The 18,059-nt window shown below is 42.5% G+C and overlaps 1 protein-coding gene across 1 annotated transcript; it reads left to right on the forward strand.

Moving 5' to 3' along the window:
* Nucleotides 1-1,597: 1,597 nt before the first annotated feature.
* On the forward strand, nucleotides 1,598-14,228 carry LOC140204073 (type-2 angiotensin II receptor-like). The gene is made up of 3 exons (XM_072270370.1): nucleotides 1,598-1,717; nucleotides 2,340-2,566; nucleotides 12,567-14,228. Exon 3 carries the CDS (start codon nucleotides 12,617-12,619, stop codon nucleotides 13,673-13,675), a length of 1,059 nt encoding a protein of 352 aa, XP_072126471.1. The 5' UTR covers nucleotides 1,598-1,717; nucleotides 2,340-2,566; nucleotides 12,567-12,616; the 3' UTR covers nucleotides 13,676-14,228.
* The last annotated feature ends 3,831 nt before the right edge of the window (nucleotides 14,229-18,059 follow it).

Consider the following 18,059-nt stretch of genomic DNA (forward strand, 5'->3'; position numbering starts at 1 on the left):
TGTACTGCAAATTATAGACAAAAGGTTATTTATATGTGCAAAATGATGTTTATTCAATAGTTCATCAGAATGAAACAATTTCTGCTCAAGTCATATGAATGTTGCTGTGAAACCTTAAGATTGTAGATTAGATCTGACTTTGGAGAGCGGCAGTATAAGCAAGGCAAATACCTAGTGGTCCATGGTAACTGGTAACTTACCAGCTCACCAATCCTATCAATGGAATTTGTGAAAGGTTTGTGTGTAGACTTCTGCTGAGGGTGAGAATCTTTCAGGTAATCCTGTAAATCAGCTCCTCAATGTGTGTGGTTCTCCAGGTTAGATCAATAACTGAAGGATTACTCATTTTGCGAGGTTATGGTGTTGAAATAGTCAAGTGCTGCGACAATCGTGTGAACAATGTGAGTTTAATTCTAGCACTACTGCTTTGAAGATGAATTCAATAAGTAAGCAAATTTTTGGACTGACATTACACAAGTTGCTGGACTATAAAATTCCAATTTTTCTATGGATTTTCTTTTGGAATGGGAACTGGCTAGTCACAATCTGGTTATCAGTTCCAGACTCTGGCTGATTTGAATGCTGAAAGACGATTGGGAACGAATAATAAATGTTGCTTAGATAGGGCTCCCATATCCCTATAACCACTTGAAAAGGAAGGCCTCATTTGTCCATAACCATACATTGGTTATTTAATCTCTCACAACATCCCTGACTTTGTTTGTGCTCTTCCATCCTTATCCAGGCTCTCTGGACAGGTCAGCTACCTTTGTATCAGCGAGAGAGAACACTAACTGGATTGATCTTTCATCTATCAGCACATGAGTTAGGATCAGGAATCAGCTGCTCGGCCCCACAAATCTGTTCTACCATCACGGTCTATGGGCTGACCTGAAACTTCACATTTCTGTCAACCCTCCAAAATCTTTCACCACTTTGCTTATTAAAGTTTACTTCTGCCTCCAAAGTATTCATAGACTCTGCCTCACCGCTCTTTGAGGCATAATGTTTAAAAGATGCAGAATCCCTGAGAGCAAGAAAAATCTCACTGCACCTCCTTGTCCAATAGGTGACTCCATATTTTTAAAGAGTGAGTCCTTGTTCTATTTTCAACCACTTGCAAATACCTTCTCACCTCTGTCAAGTCCTCTTACATGTTGAATCTTACATGTTTCAATGAAGTCCTCTGTTGATCTTCTAAGCTCTCTCAAATACAAATATAACCTGTCCAAACTTTCTTCATAAGATAAACCATCTGTTCCAGACCATCCTCTCCATGGCCTACTGAATCGGCAGCCTTTCGAACAGAGTCATTCAGCTCCCCTGTCACAAGGATTGTTACAGAAAATCTTTCCTACCAAATGCAGTAAGCATATACAACAGTTCACCTCCGTGTGACAGTATCCGGCTGGAAGCCAAAAAAATGTTTATTTGTCATATATGCTGGGAAAGCACGAGATCCCTTTTCAGAGTTACTCAAGTTTATGAAATGTTTTGATAAGTCTGTGATTGATTGATTTCAACTGTGAGAATGATGGTGTGAGAGAACAGTAACCTTCGTTAATTACAATGTGTTTTAAAGAAGATGAGAGAAAACATCAATTTCCACAGATGATTATGAAAGTTTTGAATTCAATGCCAGAAGCAACTATTGAAACAGCCTGGTGCATCTTTAAAGCAAGTTATATAGTTACCTGAAAATCGAATGATTGAAGAGGTGAGCATAAAGTACATTTTGACGGGGTGACTTTGTAGGAGAATTCCAGGATGTGCCTGTTGGGTTCAGTTTCCTGTTTTAGCATTGCTGTATTTATGATGTACTTAATAAAACAAGGTAATCAGTTAACTCTTTACTATGGGATAAAATGCTAAAAATTACTATTATGTTTTCTTTACACCAAGGTGAATATGCTTTAGACTTTGTTGTAAAACATTGTCATTTTCTGACATTGGGAATTGTTTGTTCTTTATTTTTTTGCTGTCTGACTACCTGAAGCTTAGCCAGCACCATAAATATTGAGTATGCATTTGGACAGGTCAGGAGCAGTATATGAAAAGATATTGCATCCTTCAATGCATTGGAAAATTGATGCAATAATCAAATGTAATCTGCCTGTACAGTGACCCTCACTAGAATTCAAATGCACACTGTTTTACTTGGTAAGGATAAAGCTCTTGTGGCTTCAACATAAACAGTTGAAGTTAATTTTATCCCGTGAGAAAGTTTAAAATAGGTTGACTGTCAGTGTTCAACTATTTGTTCTAAAAAAGTTTCCAAGTTATGTACAGTATCAGAAGTTTGTTTTATTGAGAAATTCTGAAATTTTCTCTCACCACAGGATTAAGGTTCAAGGGGAGGGTAGTAACTCAGTTATTTTCGCCAATACAAGTTCTGGCAAAGGATGTAAAGTGATGTAAAGTCCCTCCTGGATATAAGAAGTTCCGTGTGATTTCTCTGAGAGAATATACTGTAAATGGGACCACAAGCACTTTGCAGGAGATCTGCAACAGACTCTGGACTGAAACACGGGACAAAAGCCTCAGACTTCCAGAGACTCGACCACCAGTAAGTTAAAATAATATCTTGCAAAGATTAATGTAGTAAGATTGGATACTAAAAACAGTTCAATTTTGGAAGCAATCCTGTTTGATATTTTAATAGAAAGTTGTGAAAAACTAAAGAGGATAGATAAAGAAAGACAAATGACCTTTGGAGTATAAGCTTTTTATTAATCAGAAGTTGCCTCTAGGACTGTCAGTGACTACTTCACAAGCAATGAAAAGGAACAGCTTTTACGCAAAGATCTGAAGGTGGGCTGGCTTCAAATAAATAATGGTCATAAAGGCAATAGAAACCAAATGTGCTGGGAATCCTCACAAGTGTGGAGGAAAATAGAATGACAGTATTCAGCAGAGCATTTGGAAGTTGACTGTGCAAATGAGGTTCTGGGTTTGTTAAACAAGACCTTGGATCTATAACTGGAGTTTACGGAATTGCTTTTTGATTTGACCCATTCCTTCCCCTTCCTAATCCCGTGAAGATAACTGACTGGTAACAATGACCCTTGTAAACTGGAATTTTTTCTTTTTATCACACCTTTAAAGGTGTCCCAATTTAGACAAAGGATGTAATGTATAACAAGGATGAAATGTGTAAATATTATAAGAAGTTGAAGTTACAAATCAAATGAACAAAGGGATCAAATGATAAAGGCTGACAAATAATAAATGAATAAATTAAGAAACCAAATAGTAAGAATTTTGATTATTATGTAAAAATAGCAAGGAGAAAGGATTGTGCCACAATTGTCAATTATCTTTACAAACAAGATCTGTGAGCTGTGGCATTGCTGAACGATTGTTATCAGAGCTCTGTGTGTCTAAGCGGTGAAAGAATACAGCTTGACTATTGAGAATTGGGTGGCCTTGGTTCTACAGGTTGAGGAATTTCTTTTCGTTTTAAAGATTACTTCCACTCCCAAGGAAAATTGGTTGAATAATGTTTGCAGTATTGCAGCAAGAAAGATTTGAGAGAAGAGACAAGACAATGCTGCAGCCTTGTTTGAAACTGGTCTTCAAGTCTGGTTCTGTTTTAGATCTGTTGGTTGGTATTGTGGTCAGACAGACATAAGATGCATGTCAATTTCTGTGAGATTGTTGCTTGTACTGCAGTTAACAAGGACAGGAATTTTACCAGGGGTTCCCAATGCATAAACACCTGTCCACTGACAGACCAAATCTTTCACAACGTCAGAAGAAGGCTGTGTATAGGATCAGGTGCTGCACCCTGCATTTTACTTGGAGCTCTCCCTGAGATGGATCGAATCCACACTTAGATTCCAGGTGTGGTGATTTGAGATTGCTACCCAGGTGAGGGGGTTCAGACCAGTGCCCGGAACAAGGGCCCAGTGTGTAGCTGGGAACTGGAGATAGAGAATTTGTGCTAGCCATGCATTGGGTGGAGTGACTGTTGGGAAGCGGAGGAATGAGGGATAGGTATGTGGCAGGGGCAGAAACCTAACCCAGAATGGGGGCTGGAGGTGAGCCATCTGTGCAGGCAAAGCTCGGAGTTGGCAGCTTTGATAGGTTTGAGTCTGGAGCTGGGGTCTGGTGAGTGGCTGGAATCACAAAATCATGGCTGAAAGTTTATAGCTGGGAGCTCAATGTCTAGGGATACACATTGTATCAAAAGGATAGGCAGGAAGGCAGAGGGGGGTGGCATTGCTCTGTTGGTTAAAAATGAAATCAAATCATTAGAAAGAGGTGACATAAGGTCAGAAGGTGTTGAATCATTGTGGATAGAGATAAGGAATGTCAAGGGTAAAAAGATACTGATGGGAGTTGTATACAGACCCCCAATCAGTCGTAAGGATGTAGCCAACAAATTACAATGGGAGAAAGAAAATGCATGCCAAAAGGGCAAATTTATAATAGTCATGGGGGAATTCAGTATGCAGGTAGATTGGGAAAATCAGGTTGGTGCTGGATTACAGGAGGGGGAATTTCTAGAGTGCCTATGAGATGGCTTTTTAGAGAATCTTTTGGTTGTGCACACGACAGGTTCAGCTATTCTGGATTGGGTGTTGTGTTATCAACCAAAATTGATTAGAGAGCTTAAGGTAAAAGAACCCTTAGGAGCAAATGTATGATTAATTTCACCCTGAAATTTAAGAAGGAGAATCTAAACTCAGATGTATCTGTATTACAGTGGAGTAAAGGGAATTACAGAGACATGAGAGAGGAGATGGTCAGAATTGAGGGAAAAGAACACTGGCAGGGATGACGGCAGCACAGCACTGCTGGAATTTCTGGAAGCAATTTGAAAGGCACAGGATATATACATCCCAAAGAGGAAGAAGTATTCTAAAGCAAAGATGATACACCCATGGCTAAAAAGAGAAGTTAAAGCCTACTTAAAAGTCAAAGAAAGAGCCTATAATAGAGCAAAAATTCGTGGGGAGTTTGAGGATTAGGAAACTTTTAAAAACCAACAAGGCAACTAAAATAGTCATTAAGAAAATAAAGATGGAATACAAAAGTGAGGTAGCCAATAATATTAAATAGGATACCAAAACTTTCTTCAGATTCATGAAGTGTAAAAGAGGTGAGAGTAGATACTGGACTGCTAGAAAATGATGTGGAGAGAGAAGTAGTAATGGACGACAATGAAATAGTGTACAAACTGAATAAATATTTAGTTGAACAAGAGAGAGAATAAAGGGAGCCTTTTCTGACTGGCTGCCAGTGACTAGTGGTGTTCCACAGGGGTCTGTGTGGGAACGATTCTTTTTATGTTATGCAGTTGAAATCAGAAGTTTACATACACCTTAGCCAAATACATTTAAACTCAGTTTTTCACAATTCCTGACACTTAATTCCAGAAAACATTCCCTGTCTTAGGTCAGTTAGGATCACTACTTTATTTTAAGAATGTGAAATGGCAGAATAATGATTTATTTCAGCTTTTATTTCTTTCATCACTTTCCCAGTGGGACAGAAGTTTATATACACTTTGTTAGTATTTGGTAGCATTGCCTTTAAATTGTTTAACTTAGGTCAAATATTTTGGATAGCCTTCCACAAGCTTCTCACAGTAAGTTGATGGAATTTTATTCCATTCCTCCAGACAGAGCTGGTGTAACTGAGTCAGGTTTGTATGCCACACACATAAAAGTTGCTGATGAACGCAGCAGGCCAGGCAGCATCTCTTGGACGAGGTACAGTCGACGTTTCGGGCAAAGACCCTTCGTCAGGACTAACTGAAGGAAGAACTAGTAAGAGATTTGAGAGGGGGAGGAAGAGATCCAAAATGATAGGAGAAGACAGGAGGAGGAGGGATGGAGCCAAGAGCTGGACAATTGATTGGCAAAAGGGATATGAGAGGATCATGGGATGGGAGGCCTAGGGAGAAAGAAAGGGGGAGGGGGGAAGCCCAGAGGATGGGCAAGGAATATAGTGAGAGGGACAGAGGGAGAAAAAGGAGAGAGAGAGAGAGAAACAATGTGTGTGTGTGTGTGTATATATATATATAAAACGGATAAAATAAAATAACGGATGGGGTACAAAGGGGAGGTGGGGCATTAACGGAAGTTAGAGAAGTCAATGTTCATGCCATCAGGTTGGAGAACCTGAGTGTGGCTTCATCTTGACAGTAGAGGAGGCCGTGGATAGTCATATCAGAATGGGAATGGGATGTGGAATTAAAATGTGTGGCCACTGGGAGATCCTGCTTACTCTGGCAGACAGAGCATAGGTGTTCAGCAAAATGGTCTCCCAGTCTGCGTCAGGTCTCGCCAATATATAGAAGGCCACATTGGGATCAACGGATGCAGTATATCACCCCAGCCGACTCACAGGTGAAATGTCGCCTCACCTGGAAGGACTGTCTGGGGCCCTGAATGGTAGTGAGGGAGGAAGTGTAAGGGCATGTGTAGCACTTGTTCCGCTTACACGGATAAGTGCCGGGAGGGAGATCAGTGGGGAGGGATTGCGGGGACGAATGGACAAGGGAGTTGCGTAGGGAGCGATCCCTGCGGAAAGCAGAGAGAGGGGGTGAGGGAAAGATGTGCTTAGTGGTGAGAGTCCGTAGGCTTATAGTAGACATCAGTAGATAAGCTGTCTCCAGAGACAGAGACAGAAAGATCTAGAAAGGAGAGGGAGGTGTCAGAAATGGACCAGGTAAACTTGAGGGCAGGGTGAAAGTTGGAGGCAAAGTTAATAAAGTCAACGAGCTCAGCATGCATACAGGAAACAGCGCCAATGCAGTCGTCAATGGAGCACAGGAAGTGGGGGACAGATACCAGTAAAGGTTTGGAACATGGATTGTTCCACAAAGCCAACAAAAAGGCAGGCATATGGGACCCATACGGTTGCCCATAGCTACACCTTTAGTTTGGAGGATGTGGGAGGAACCAAAGGAGAAATTATTAAGAGTAAGGACTAATTCCACTAGACGGAGCAGAGTGGTGGTAGAGGGGAACTGGTTAGGTCTGGAATCCAAAAAGAAGCAGACTCTCCTATGGACTCTCACAGCTATCTGGACTATTCCTCTTCTCACCCTGTCCCTTGCAAAAATGCCATCCCCTTCTTGCAATCCCTCCGTCTCCGCCGCATCTGCTCTCAGGATGAGGCTTTTCATTCCAGGACGAGAGAGATGTCCTCCTTTTTTAAAGAAAGGGGCTTCCCTTCCTCCACCATCAACTCTGCTCTCAAACGCATATCTCCCATTTCACGCACATCTGCTCTCACCCCATCCTCCCGCTACCCCACAAGGAATAGGGTTCCCCTTGTCCTCACCTACCACCCCACCAGCCTCCGGGTCCAACATATAATTCTCTGTAACTTCCGCCACCTCCAATGGGATCCCACCAATAAGCACATCTCTCCCTCCCCACCCCCCCGCTTTCCACAGGAATGGACACGTGACTCCCTTGTCCATTCGTCCCGTCCCCCCATCCCTCCCCACCGATCTCCCTCCTGGCACTTTGTAAGCAGAGCAAGTGCTACAGATGCCCTTACACTTCCTCCCTCACTACCATTCAGGGCCCCAGACAATCCTTCCAGGTGAGGCAACACTTCACCTGTGAGTCGGCTGGGGTGATATACTGCATCTGGTGCTCCTGATGCGGCCTTCTATATATTGGCGAGACCCGACACAGACTGGGAGAGCGTTTTGCTGAACATTTTGTCTGCCAGAGTAAGCAGGATCTCCCAGTGGCCACACATTTTAATTCCACGTCCCATTCCCATTCTGACATGTCTATCCACAGCCTCCTCTACTGTCAAGATGAAGCCACACTCAGGTTGGAGGAACAACACCTTATATTCCGTCTGGGTAGCCTCCAACCTGATGGCATGAATGTTGACTTCTCTAACTTCTGTTAATGCCCCACCTCCCCCTCGTACCCCATCCGTTATTTATTTATTTATTAGATTATGAGAACACTCAGTCCTCTTTTATTGTCATTTAGAAATGCATACATGCATTAAGAAATGATACAATGTTTCTCCGGAGTGATATCACAGAAAACAGGACAGACCAAAGACTAACACTGACAACCACATAATTATAACATACAGTTACAGCAGTGCAAAGCAATACCATAATTTGATGAAGAACAAACCATGGGCACAGTAAATAAAGTCTCAAAAGTCCCTGAGTCGATATACTCCTGAGTCCCCGATAGAGGCGGCAAAAGTGAGAAACTCCCTGTCATAAACCTCCAGGCACTGTCACTTGCTGATGCCTTGGAAGCAGCCGATCACTGCCGGCACTGAGTCCATCCGTCTGAAAACTTCGAGCTTCTGACCAGCCTGTCCGATACAGTCTCCCGAGCGCCATCCTCTACAGAGCACCTTCGACCTCGCCCCAGCCACTGAAACACACAAAGCTGAGGATTTCGGGGCCTTCTGCTCCGGAGATTCCGGTTACCACACAGTAACAGCGGCAGCGAAGCAGGCATTTCAGAAGTTTTCCAGATGTTCCTCTGTACTCTCACGTCCATCTGCATCAAATCAGAATTGTGCACGGTCCCCTACTTGACAGATAACAGACATCACCACCAAAGTGGCCGTGCGCGCTGCCATTGCGCAGCCATCTTCTCCTCCATATATATTCTTTCTCTCTCTCTCCTTTTTCTCCCTCTGTTCCTCTCACTATATTCCTTGCCCATCCTCCGGGCTTTTCCTCTCCCCCTTTCTTTCTCCCTAGGCCTCCTGTCCCATGATCCTCTCATATCCCTTTTGCCAATCAACCGTCCATCTCTTGGCTCCATCCCTCCCCCTCCTGTCTTCTCCTTTCATTTTGGATCTCTCCCTCCCCCTCCCACTTTCAAATCTCTTACTAGTTCTTCTTTCAGTTAGTCCTGACGAAGGGTCTCGGCCCGAAACGTCGACTGTACCTCTTCCTAGAGATGCTACCTGGCCTGCTGCGTTCACCAGCAATTTTTATGTGTGTTGCTTGATATTCCAACATCTGCAGATTTCCTCGTGTTTGCAGATTTGTATGCCTCCTTGCTCGCACACGCTTTTTCAGTTCTGCCCACAAATTCTGTATCGGATTGAGGTCAGGGCTGTGTGATGGTCACTCCAATACCTTGACTTTGTTGTCCTTAAGCAACTTTGCCACAACTTTGGAGGTATGCTTGGGGTCATTGTCCATTTGGAAGACCCATTTGTGTCCGAGCTTTAACTTCCTGGCTGATGTTTTGAGATGTTGCTTCAATATATCCACATAATTTTCCTTTCTCATGATGCCATCAATTTTGTGAAGTGCACCAGTCCCTCCTGCAGCAAAGCACCCCCACAACATGATGCTGCCACCCCCATGCTTCACGGTTGGGATGGTGTTCTTCGGCTTGCCAAGCCTCACCCTTTTTCCTCTGTCACGTACCCCATGATGGGTTAAAGAACCAGCAGAGATGGAAAGCACCTTGAAGTCTAGTATTGCTATTAACTAATAATATTTATTGGTAACTACCCAATACAGTAAAATAAATGCAGATAAATCAAATAGGTTAGCAATGATTATATATGCATAAGTGTGGAATATATATGAAAACCAACTTCTTCAAGTCCAGGGGTCAATAGATAGTCTTATGATAATGAGTAAAGTTCAGTTCAGTTTGTGGTATTGAGTTGAGTAGTGAAGGAGAGAGAGAGATTTGAGTCTTCAGGTGAGCTGACGCCGTCGATCTTCCCATTGTCCTCCGTAATCTTTTTTAAGTCACCAACTGTGACCAAATCAGAGGGAACTGCTCTTCTGTGGTGGAGCTATCAACCCAGGCGAAGGTTGGACACACAAACAACTCCCCACCAGTCACTCCCTTTTCTCACTGCGAGAGTCACTGATCGATCCGCCTGGTCGATCCTTCAAAAAAAAAACACTTTTTCTGTGAGCACAACAAAGCTCATTCAGTGTCCAAAATCATGTGTCACAGGTCTTTCATCTGACCTCCAATTTATATCACTGTACTGAGTACCAACTGTCTCTCAAATAACTCCTCCCTTCTTGGTCTGTGTAAGAATGTACAAGCAGGCAATGTCCTTGGAGGAAGTATACAAAACTTGCCGAAAAATCATAACACCATTTCCAAGCAGTCTTCATCTCCCTCTCTCTTAAAAACAAGATGTCGGTGTTAAATAACTCTCTTTCTCTTGTTAACAAGGTACCTGTTGTTGAGCGCTCGCTCTCGCTCTCTCTCTCTCTCTCTCTCTCTCTCTTTCTTTTCAAAAGCATAGTTCATAGGGGTAATCGAGTACAGTTTATAGGGGTAATTCAGGACCTTGTCACACCTCCAAACATAACGATGGTCATTATGGCCAAACAGTTAGATTTTTGTTTCATTAGACCAGAGGACATTTCTCCAAAAAGTAAGATCTTTGTCCCCATGTGCACTTGCAAACTGTAGTCTGGCTTTTTTATGGTGGTTTTGGAGCAGTGGCTTCTTCCTTGCTGAGCAGCTTTTCAGGTTATGTGGATACAGGACTTGTTTTACTGTGGATAGAGATACTTGTCTACCTGTTTCCTCCAGCATCTTCACAAGCTCCTTCGCTGTTGTTCTGGGATTGATTTGCACTTTTCACACCAAAGTACATTCATCTCTAGGAGACAGAATGCGTCTCCTTCCTGAGCGGTGTGACGGCTGCATGGTCCCATGGTGTTTATACTTGTGTACAGATGAACGTGGTACCTTCAAGCGTTTGGAAAGTGCTCCCAAGGATGAACCAGACTTGACATCATTTTCTGACCTCAATCTGATAGAAAATTTGTGGGCAGAACTGAAAAAGCGTGTGCGAGCAGGGAGGCTTACAAACCTGACTCAGTTACACCCGTTCTGTCTGGAGGAATGGAACAAAATTCCAGCAACTTACTGTGAGAAGCTTGTGGAAGACTACCCAAAATGTTTGACCCAAGTTAAACAAATTAAAGGCAATGCTACCAAATGCTAACAAAGTGTATGTAAACTTCTGACCTGCTGGGAAAGTGATGAAAGAAATAAAAGCTGAAATGAATCATTCTCTCTACTATTATTCTGACATTTCACATTCTTAAAATAAAGTAGTGATCCTAACTGAGCTAACACAGAGTATGTTTTCTAGGATTAAATGTCAGGAATTGTGAAAAACTGAGTTTAAATGTATTTGGCTAAGGTGTATGTAAACTTCTGACTTCAACTGTATGTCAATGATTTGGATGATGGAATTGATGCTTTGTTGGAAAGTTTGCAGATGAAAAGAAGATAGGCAGAGGTAGGTAGTTTTGAGGAAACGGAGGCTACAGAAAAACTGAGACAGATGAGGAGAATGGGCAAAGAAATAGCAGATGGAATACAGTGTCGGGAAGTGTACGGACATGTACTTTGGTAGAAGAAATGAAATGGTTGACTCTTTCTAAATGGAGGGAAAATACAGGAGTCCTCATACAGAATTCCCTAGAGGTTAATTTGCAGTTTGAGTCTGTGGTGAGGAAGGCAAATGCAATGTTAGCATTCATTTCAAGAGGACTAGAATATAAAAACAAGGATGTAATGTTGAGACTTTATAAAGTACTGGTGAGGCTTCACATGGAGTATTGTGAGGAGGTTTGGGCCCCTTAGAAAGGATGTGCTGAAATTGGAGATGGTTCAAAAGAAGTTCACAAAAATGTTTCCATGATTGAATGGCTTGTCATATGAAGAGCATTTGATGGCTCTGGGCCTTATTTCATTAGAATTCAGAAGAATGAGGGGTGAAATCATTGAAACCTGTCAAATGGTGAAAGGCCTTGATAGAGTGCATGTGGAGAGAAAGTTTCCTATGGTGGGAGAGTTTAAGACCAGAGGACATAGCCTCAGTACAGAGGGGCATCCTTTTAGAATGGAGTTGAGGAGGAATTTCTTTAGCTAGAGAGCTGTGAGTCTATGGAATTCTTTGCTACAAGCAGCTAAGTCTTTATGAATATTTAAGGCAGAGGTTGATAGATTCTTGACTGGTCAAGGCATGAAGGGATACAGGAAGAAAGAAAGAGATTGAGGCTGAGAGGAAAATTAGATCAGCCATGATTGAATGGTGGAGCAGACTCAATGGGCCAAATGACCTAATTCTGCTCCTATCTCCTAAGGTCTCAAGATCAGAGGCAAGACTGTTAAAGGAGACATCAAGGGCAGCTTCTCACACAAAGGCTGGTGAACATTTGGAATGAGTTGCTAGAAATATGTGTCTGCCTCAGCCACTTAGCTATATTTAAAATCCATCAAGGTAGTTACAGTACTTGTATAGGAGATGCTTAAAGGGCATAGGATCAGACACTGGAAGACGGGACTAATTGACTGGGTAATGCAGTCAGCATGGAGGAGTAGGGTGAAGGGCATACCACCATGCTCTTTGACTACCGCTCTGTCTCATTTGACAAGTAAGTATTTTGGAGTCAGACTATATTTTAGCGAATGTTTTAATTGGCCAACTCCCTGCAAATCCAGTCATTGTCTAGAAATGTTTCTGTAAATGTAGACAAAAGTAAAAAAAAAAGTTATTTTATTACGATTACTCCCTGTAATAAGATTGTGGACATGTATTTAATTTCACAGGTTACACAAGCATGGAAAACATTCCCAATTGAGTTCACATCACAGTGAAGATGGACCTAGTACTTGCAAGTTCCTCTCCTGTAAACAGTACTGAAATGGTTGACAGCTTTTATTCACAGTTTTCTCCATCTCTCCTGCATAACACGTCTGACCAGCCATGCCAATTCGTTGTGTCATCCCGGTTCATCTCCCACTTCATGCCTGTGATCCACAGTATCATCTTTCTCTTGGGCTTCATTGAGAACAGCATGGTAATCACTGTCCTTTGTCATCGCATTCAATTAAAAACTGTTGTTAACATCTACATCATCAACTTATCAATTGTTGATTTGCTCCTCCTATCCACACTACCCCTTTGGGCAGTCTATTATGCCACTGGGTACAACTGGCTTTTTGGGACAGTGATGTGTAAAATATGTAGCTCTCTTATTTCTCTCAATCTATATTGCAGCGGATTTTTTGTCATGTGCATGAGTATTGACTGCTATCTAGTAATTCTGCATCCTATTGATTCCCAGACAAAGAGGTCTTTATGCCAGGCTCACTGTGTCGCGATCCTCGTGTGGATGGTGGCTTTGATTGCAACCTTTCCAATCATCTACTTCCAAGGCCCCCTTTATGCCAGATGGCTGGAAAGCACAATATGCACGATGATTTATCCCCCCAGCAAAGCCAGTCATTGGTCTGTGGCCATGTCTTTGATGGAAAATACTCTGGGCTTCTTCATTCCCTTCACTGTTATAGGTGCATGCTTTGGTTCGTTTGTCTGTCACCTGATGAGAATGGAAGTATCTGAAAAGAACAACTGCATACGCAATAAGGTGCTCTGGATGGTGGCAGTAGTGGCCCTGGCTTTTTTCATCTGCTGGTTGCCGTTCCAGGTACTAGTCTTTACGAATGCGTTGCTGAAGCTGAACTTCCTCACTGACTGCCAAATCACTACCATAATTGGAACTGCAATGCCATTCAGCATTTGCCTCGGTTTTGCGAACAGCTGCATCAACCCCCTTATCTACTGCTTTCTGGGAGATCACTTTCCAATGAAACTCAGTGATATGACTCGCAGAGGTTCTGCCACTCTCTACAACCGAAGGAGCTCAACAACATAGATCAGCCCTTCACAGGGAACAGACCCTTCAGACTGTACCAACCATGATGCCAATCTAACTAACCCATCTGCCTGCTCAGGGCCTGTACCAGCCATGATGCCAATCTAACCAACCCCATCTTCCTGCACAGGGCCTGTACCAACCATGATGCCAATCTAACTAACCTCATCTGCCTGCACAGGGCCTGTACCAGCCATGATGCCAATCTAACCAACCCCATCTGCCTGCACAGGGCCTGTACCAGCCATGATGCCAATCTAACCAACCCCATCTGCCTGCACAGGGCCTGTACCAACCATGATGCCAATCTAACTAACTCCATCTGCCTGTACCAGCCATGATGCCAATCTAACCAACCCCATCTGCCTGCACAGGGCCTGTACCAACCATGATGCCAATCTAACTAACCCCATCAGCCTGCACAGGGCCTGTACCAACCATGATTGCCAATCTAACTAACCCCATCAGCCTGCACAGGGCCTGTACCAACCATGATGCCAATCTAACTAACCCCATCAGCCTGCACAGGGCCTGTACCAACCATGATTGCCAATCTAACTAACCCCATCAGCCTGCACAGGGCCTGTACCAACCATGATGCCAATCTAACTAACCTCATCTGCCTGCACAGGGCCTGTACCAACCATGATGCCAATCTAACCAACCCCATCTGCCTGCACAGGGCCTGTACCAACCATGATGCCAATCTAACTAACTCCATCTGCCTGTACCAACCATGATGCCAATCTAACTAACCCCATCTGCCTGCACAGGGCCTGTACCAACCATGATGCCAATCTAACTAACCCCATCAGCCTGCACAGGGCCTGTACCAACCATCACTCACCTGTTTATGTGCCTGTCTAAATGCCTCTTAATCGTTGATTTCATATCTACTTCCATCCTGTTCTCTGGCAGTGCATTCCAAGCACCTTCCACTCTCTGTGTGAACTTCGCCCTGCTATCTCTTTTAAACACCCCACCTCACCTTGAAGCTATGCCCTTTGTATTTAACATCTTCACCTTGGGAAAAGACCTTTATCTGGCTCTCATAATTTTATAAGCCTGTCTAGGGTCTGTCCTTAGTCCTTGTCCAACCTCTCCAATCCAGGCAATAATCTGGTAAACTTCGTCTACACCCTTAGAAAGCCTCCACATCCTTCCTGTAATGTGGCAATCTGTATCCAGCATCACTTCCTCTTCTTGCAAGGACAGAGACAAAGATGATATTGGGTCTAATCCTTTGTGAGAGATTAGATCTAATGAAACAAAGATGTCAGCTAAAGTTCTGTTGATATCCCACATGGGTGTGTGACCAGTGGTAAAGCATGGAGACACAAGAGACTGTACCTGCTGGAATATGAAGCAACATTCAAAGTACCAGAGCAGCTTAGCAGGTCAGGCAGCATTTATAGAAGGAACTGGACAGTCAATACTTTTCAATTGGACATGTGGGCTCGGAGAATCAAATTCACATAAAATATCACGACAAGGTGGATCTTTGTTTACGTAGTGACCTTTGCTTCAAAGCCACTGAGGATTTTCATCTCTGCCATGAGAAATTCCTTTGCAGTTTCACAAATTAAATGACCATACTTTTGAGTTGACTACAAACCGTGAAGTAACCAGCATCATCATAACCCACCATTTGTGTAGGCCTCAGAGTATTTGTTCTCATATGGAACTATGAAATATATATATGGATATTGCACAGTAACTCAGCTCGGTGACCCATCATGAGGAAAGTCAGGTTGGATGTGAACTTGGAAACCCAAAGTCTCATATGCTAGACTGAAGAGAATGCTAATAGACATTTGGAGGATTAGAGAACTTATTGACCGCACTCCCCCCCCCCACCCCCCCCACCACCAACCAAAAAACAAAAGACATCATGCTGAGGAATGCTCCATCATTGTACCTGAACTAGATTCGACAATGTCTTCTGCAATGGACTCCCTAACAATGATATTTTGTTTCAAGAATGGTCTACCTGTGCTTTTCTGAGCATTGCCCAAACTGGTCTTTCACCATGTATTCCTCTTGTAGCATTGACATCTAATGTCTGTACCCAATATGTGGGTGCAGAACAATATCCATGCACAATAATGTTGGGTATCATCTTGATCAATCAATTTTTCGAATTGGTATAGTGGTGCAGTTCATAACACATACGTTGAGCACTTGAATTTCTGGCCCATGATTTCTGAATGCTATTGGGAATATAATAATGAAATAAACACAGATGATGCTGAAAATATTCTTCAGAAAGCAATGATGATGGCATTCAGATGCCTCATTTGTTGTGACACCTGTTTTACGGTGCCGTGGCCATGTTGGAGTCACACCGCTGAACCTGTTTCTGTATGGCGTTCCTCTGTGAGAGGTTTCTTTTGCTTTATCAGTATATAGATAATCTCTAGTGAATATCAGTCTCCAGGGTGCTATGTAACACTATTCTATTGCTAAATTGTTTTCTTACAAATCATACACACTTATATCTTATTAGCCAAGCAAAGGACGCAATCAATCAGCACAAGAATGTAAGAGTAAATATTTTGATTGGTCACATTTCACCTCCTCGGATTGTTCCAAAGTGTTGTGCGGTCAAAGATTTATCTCTTAAAGTGAGGTCATTATTTTGAAACCACAGAGAGAGCTACTTATCTCACTGGCAAGACCCAGTTCTGGAAAGGTTCTTGAGTGGTTTCTAATGGTCTTGAATCAAAATCTGAATGCTGTATAGAGATAGTCTTAGACCTGGTGTGAGAGTTAGATTGTGACTGGTGTGTAAGGAACACTAATTTTAACATTTATTATGCTTTGACCTTTTGTGTTTATTATCTACTGAAAAAATATATTTGGTTTATACCATTAAATACACAACTCTTGTTAATATTTACTTGCCTGGCTTCTGCTCTGCAACACAAGATGTTATGACTTCAGAGGAAGTGCTATCTCGTGACTGGTTCATAGGAAACAAATTAAATGTCAGCAAAAGTCTGATATTGCAAGTAGACTCAATTGACTCTAGATACATGTAGAGTTCTTTAAAATTGTATTGGGACTGATGTTATTAGGCATTGTTCTAATAATCTGAAGGTGTTCACATTCTCACATTTGTGGATGATAGGAAGGTTGGAGATGAGTAATAAAATTACACATCAAATTAGCTATAATAATTGAACAGAAGTAGGTAGCAAATGATATTTAATGTGGAAAAGTGTCTTGCTGCTCTAAGGAGCCCTCATCCACTTGGGATGCTCTTAAGTTGGAAATTCAACCACCATTTGAGAAAGGTCTTATGAGTAGCAATGTAATGATCAGATAATCACTGGATAATCATTGATGTTGCAAGAGGGTCAAATAAATACTGTCGATGATTCTTCTTCACAAATTGAAGCAATATGTATTACATTCCCTGGGAAAGAAGATGACACCTTAGTTTAACATTTCAATGCAATACTCCGGTTCTCCACCAGCACCATAGAATCATGTACAGCACAGAAACAGGTCCTTCAGCTCATCACGTCCATGTTAAGCACTTGCCTATCTACACTTATCCCACTTCTCCACTTCTACACCTTGCCTAGTGGTGCCTCTTGAAGTTTCTATTAAGTCAATAGTTGCTATTAAATTGCTGTGGCATGATCCTCAGTACTACACACACATTGTATTCCATGGTCCTGTCCCCAGTATGATTACCCCCCCCCCCACCATGTAGCATTTGTCTTTTCCAAATGTTGAGATGTTGAGCTTCCAGTCTTGATTTTTCTGTGACTGTAGCTCAGTAATCCCCCCCCCCACTCCTCTCTTCCATTGTATAATTGCTTCCAGTTTTCAATTTAACATACACATTGCTTGCTGCATAAATAACATATTTAATATGTTAACAACAGGAATTCTGCAGATGCTGGAAATTCAAGCAACACACATCAAAGTTGCTGGTGAATGCAGCAGGCCAGGCAGCATCTCTAGGAAGAGGTGCAGTCGACGTTTCAGGCCGAGACCTCCCCCTCCAACTTTCAAATCCCTTACTCACTCTTCCTTCAGTTAGTCCTGACGAAGGGTCTCGGCCTGAAACGTCGACTGTACCTCTTCCTACAGATGCTGCCTGGCCTGCTGCGTTCACCAGCAACTTCGATATGTGCTGTTATTTAATATGTTAAATCATTTGTTTTAAACCACTTTATTTTTGTTAAACTTTTTATTCTTCTGATCTAAAATATTAAGTTTCCCCTTACAGTCAATCCCCTCCCTTACTTTGTACCTTCCTTCCCCCCCCCCACCCTTTTACTATTTTGATTATATTTATATTTCTTGTAAATCCCTCTGCCTTTTGCATGTGGTGGAAGCCTTTGCACCTTCCAGGTGGACATAGATTCAA

Source organism: Mobula birostris, chromosome 10 (genome assembly GCF_030028105.1).
Source record: "Mobula birostris isolate sMobBir1 chromosome 10, sMobBir1.hap1, whole genome shotgun sequence".
NCBI lineage: Eukaryota > Metazoa > Chordata > Chondrichthyes > Myliobatiformes > Myliobatidae > Mobula > Mobula birostris.

Bases quoted from the DNA above. Each gene is read 5' to 3' on its own strand.
- LOC140204073 (XM_072270370.1), top strand. From the start codon at position 12,617: ATGGACCTAGTACTTGCAAGTTCCTCTCCTGTAAACAGTACTGAAATG.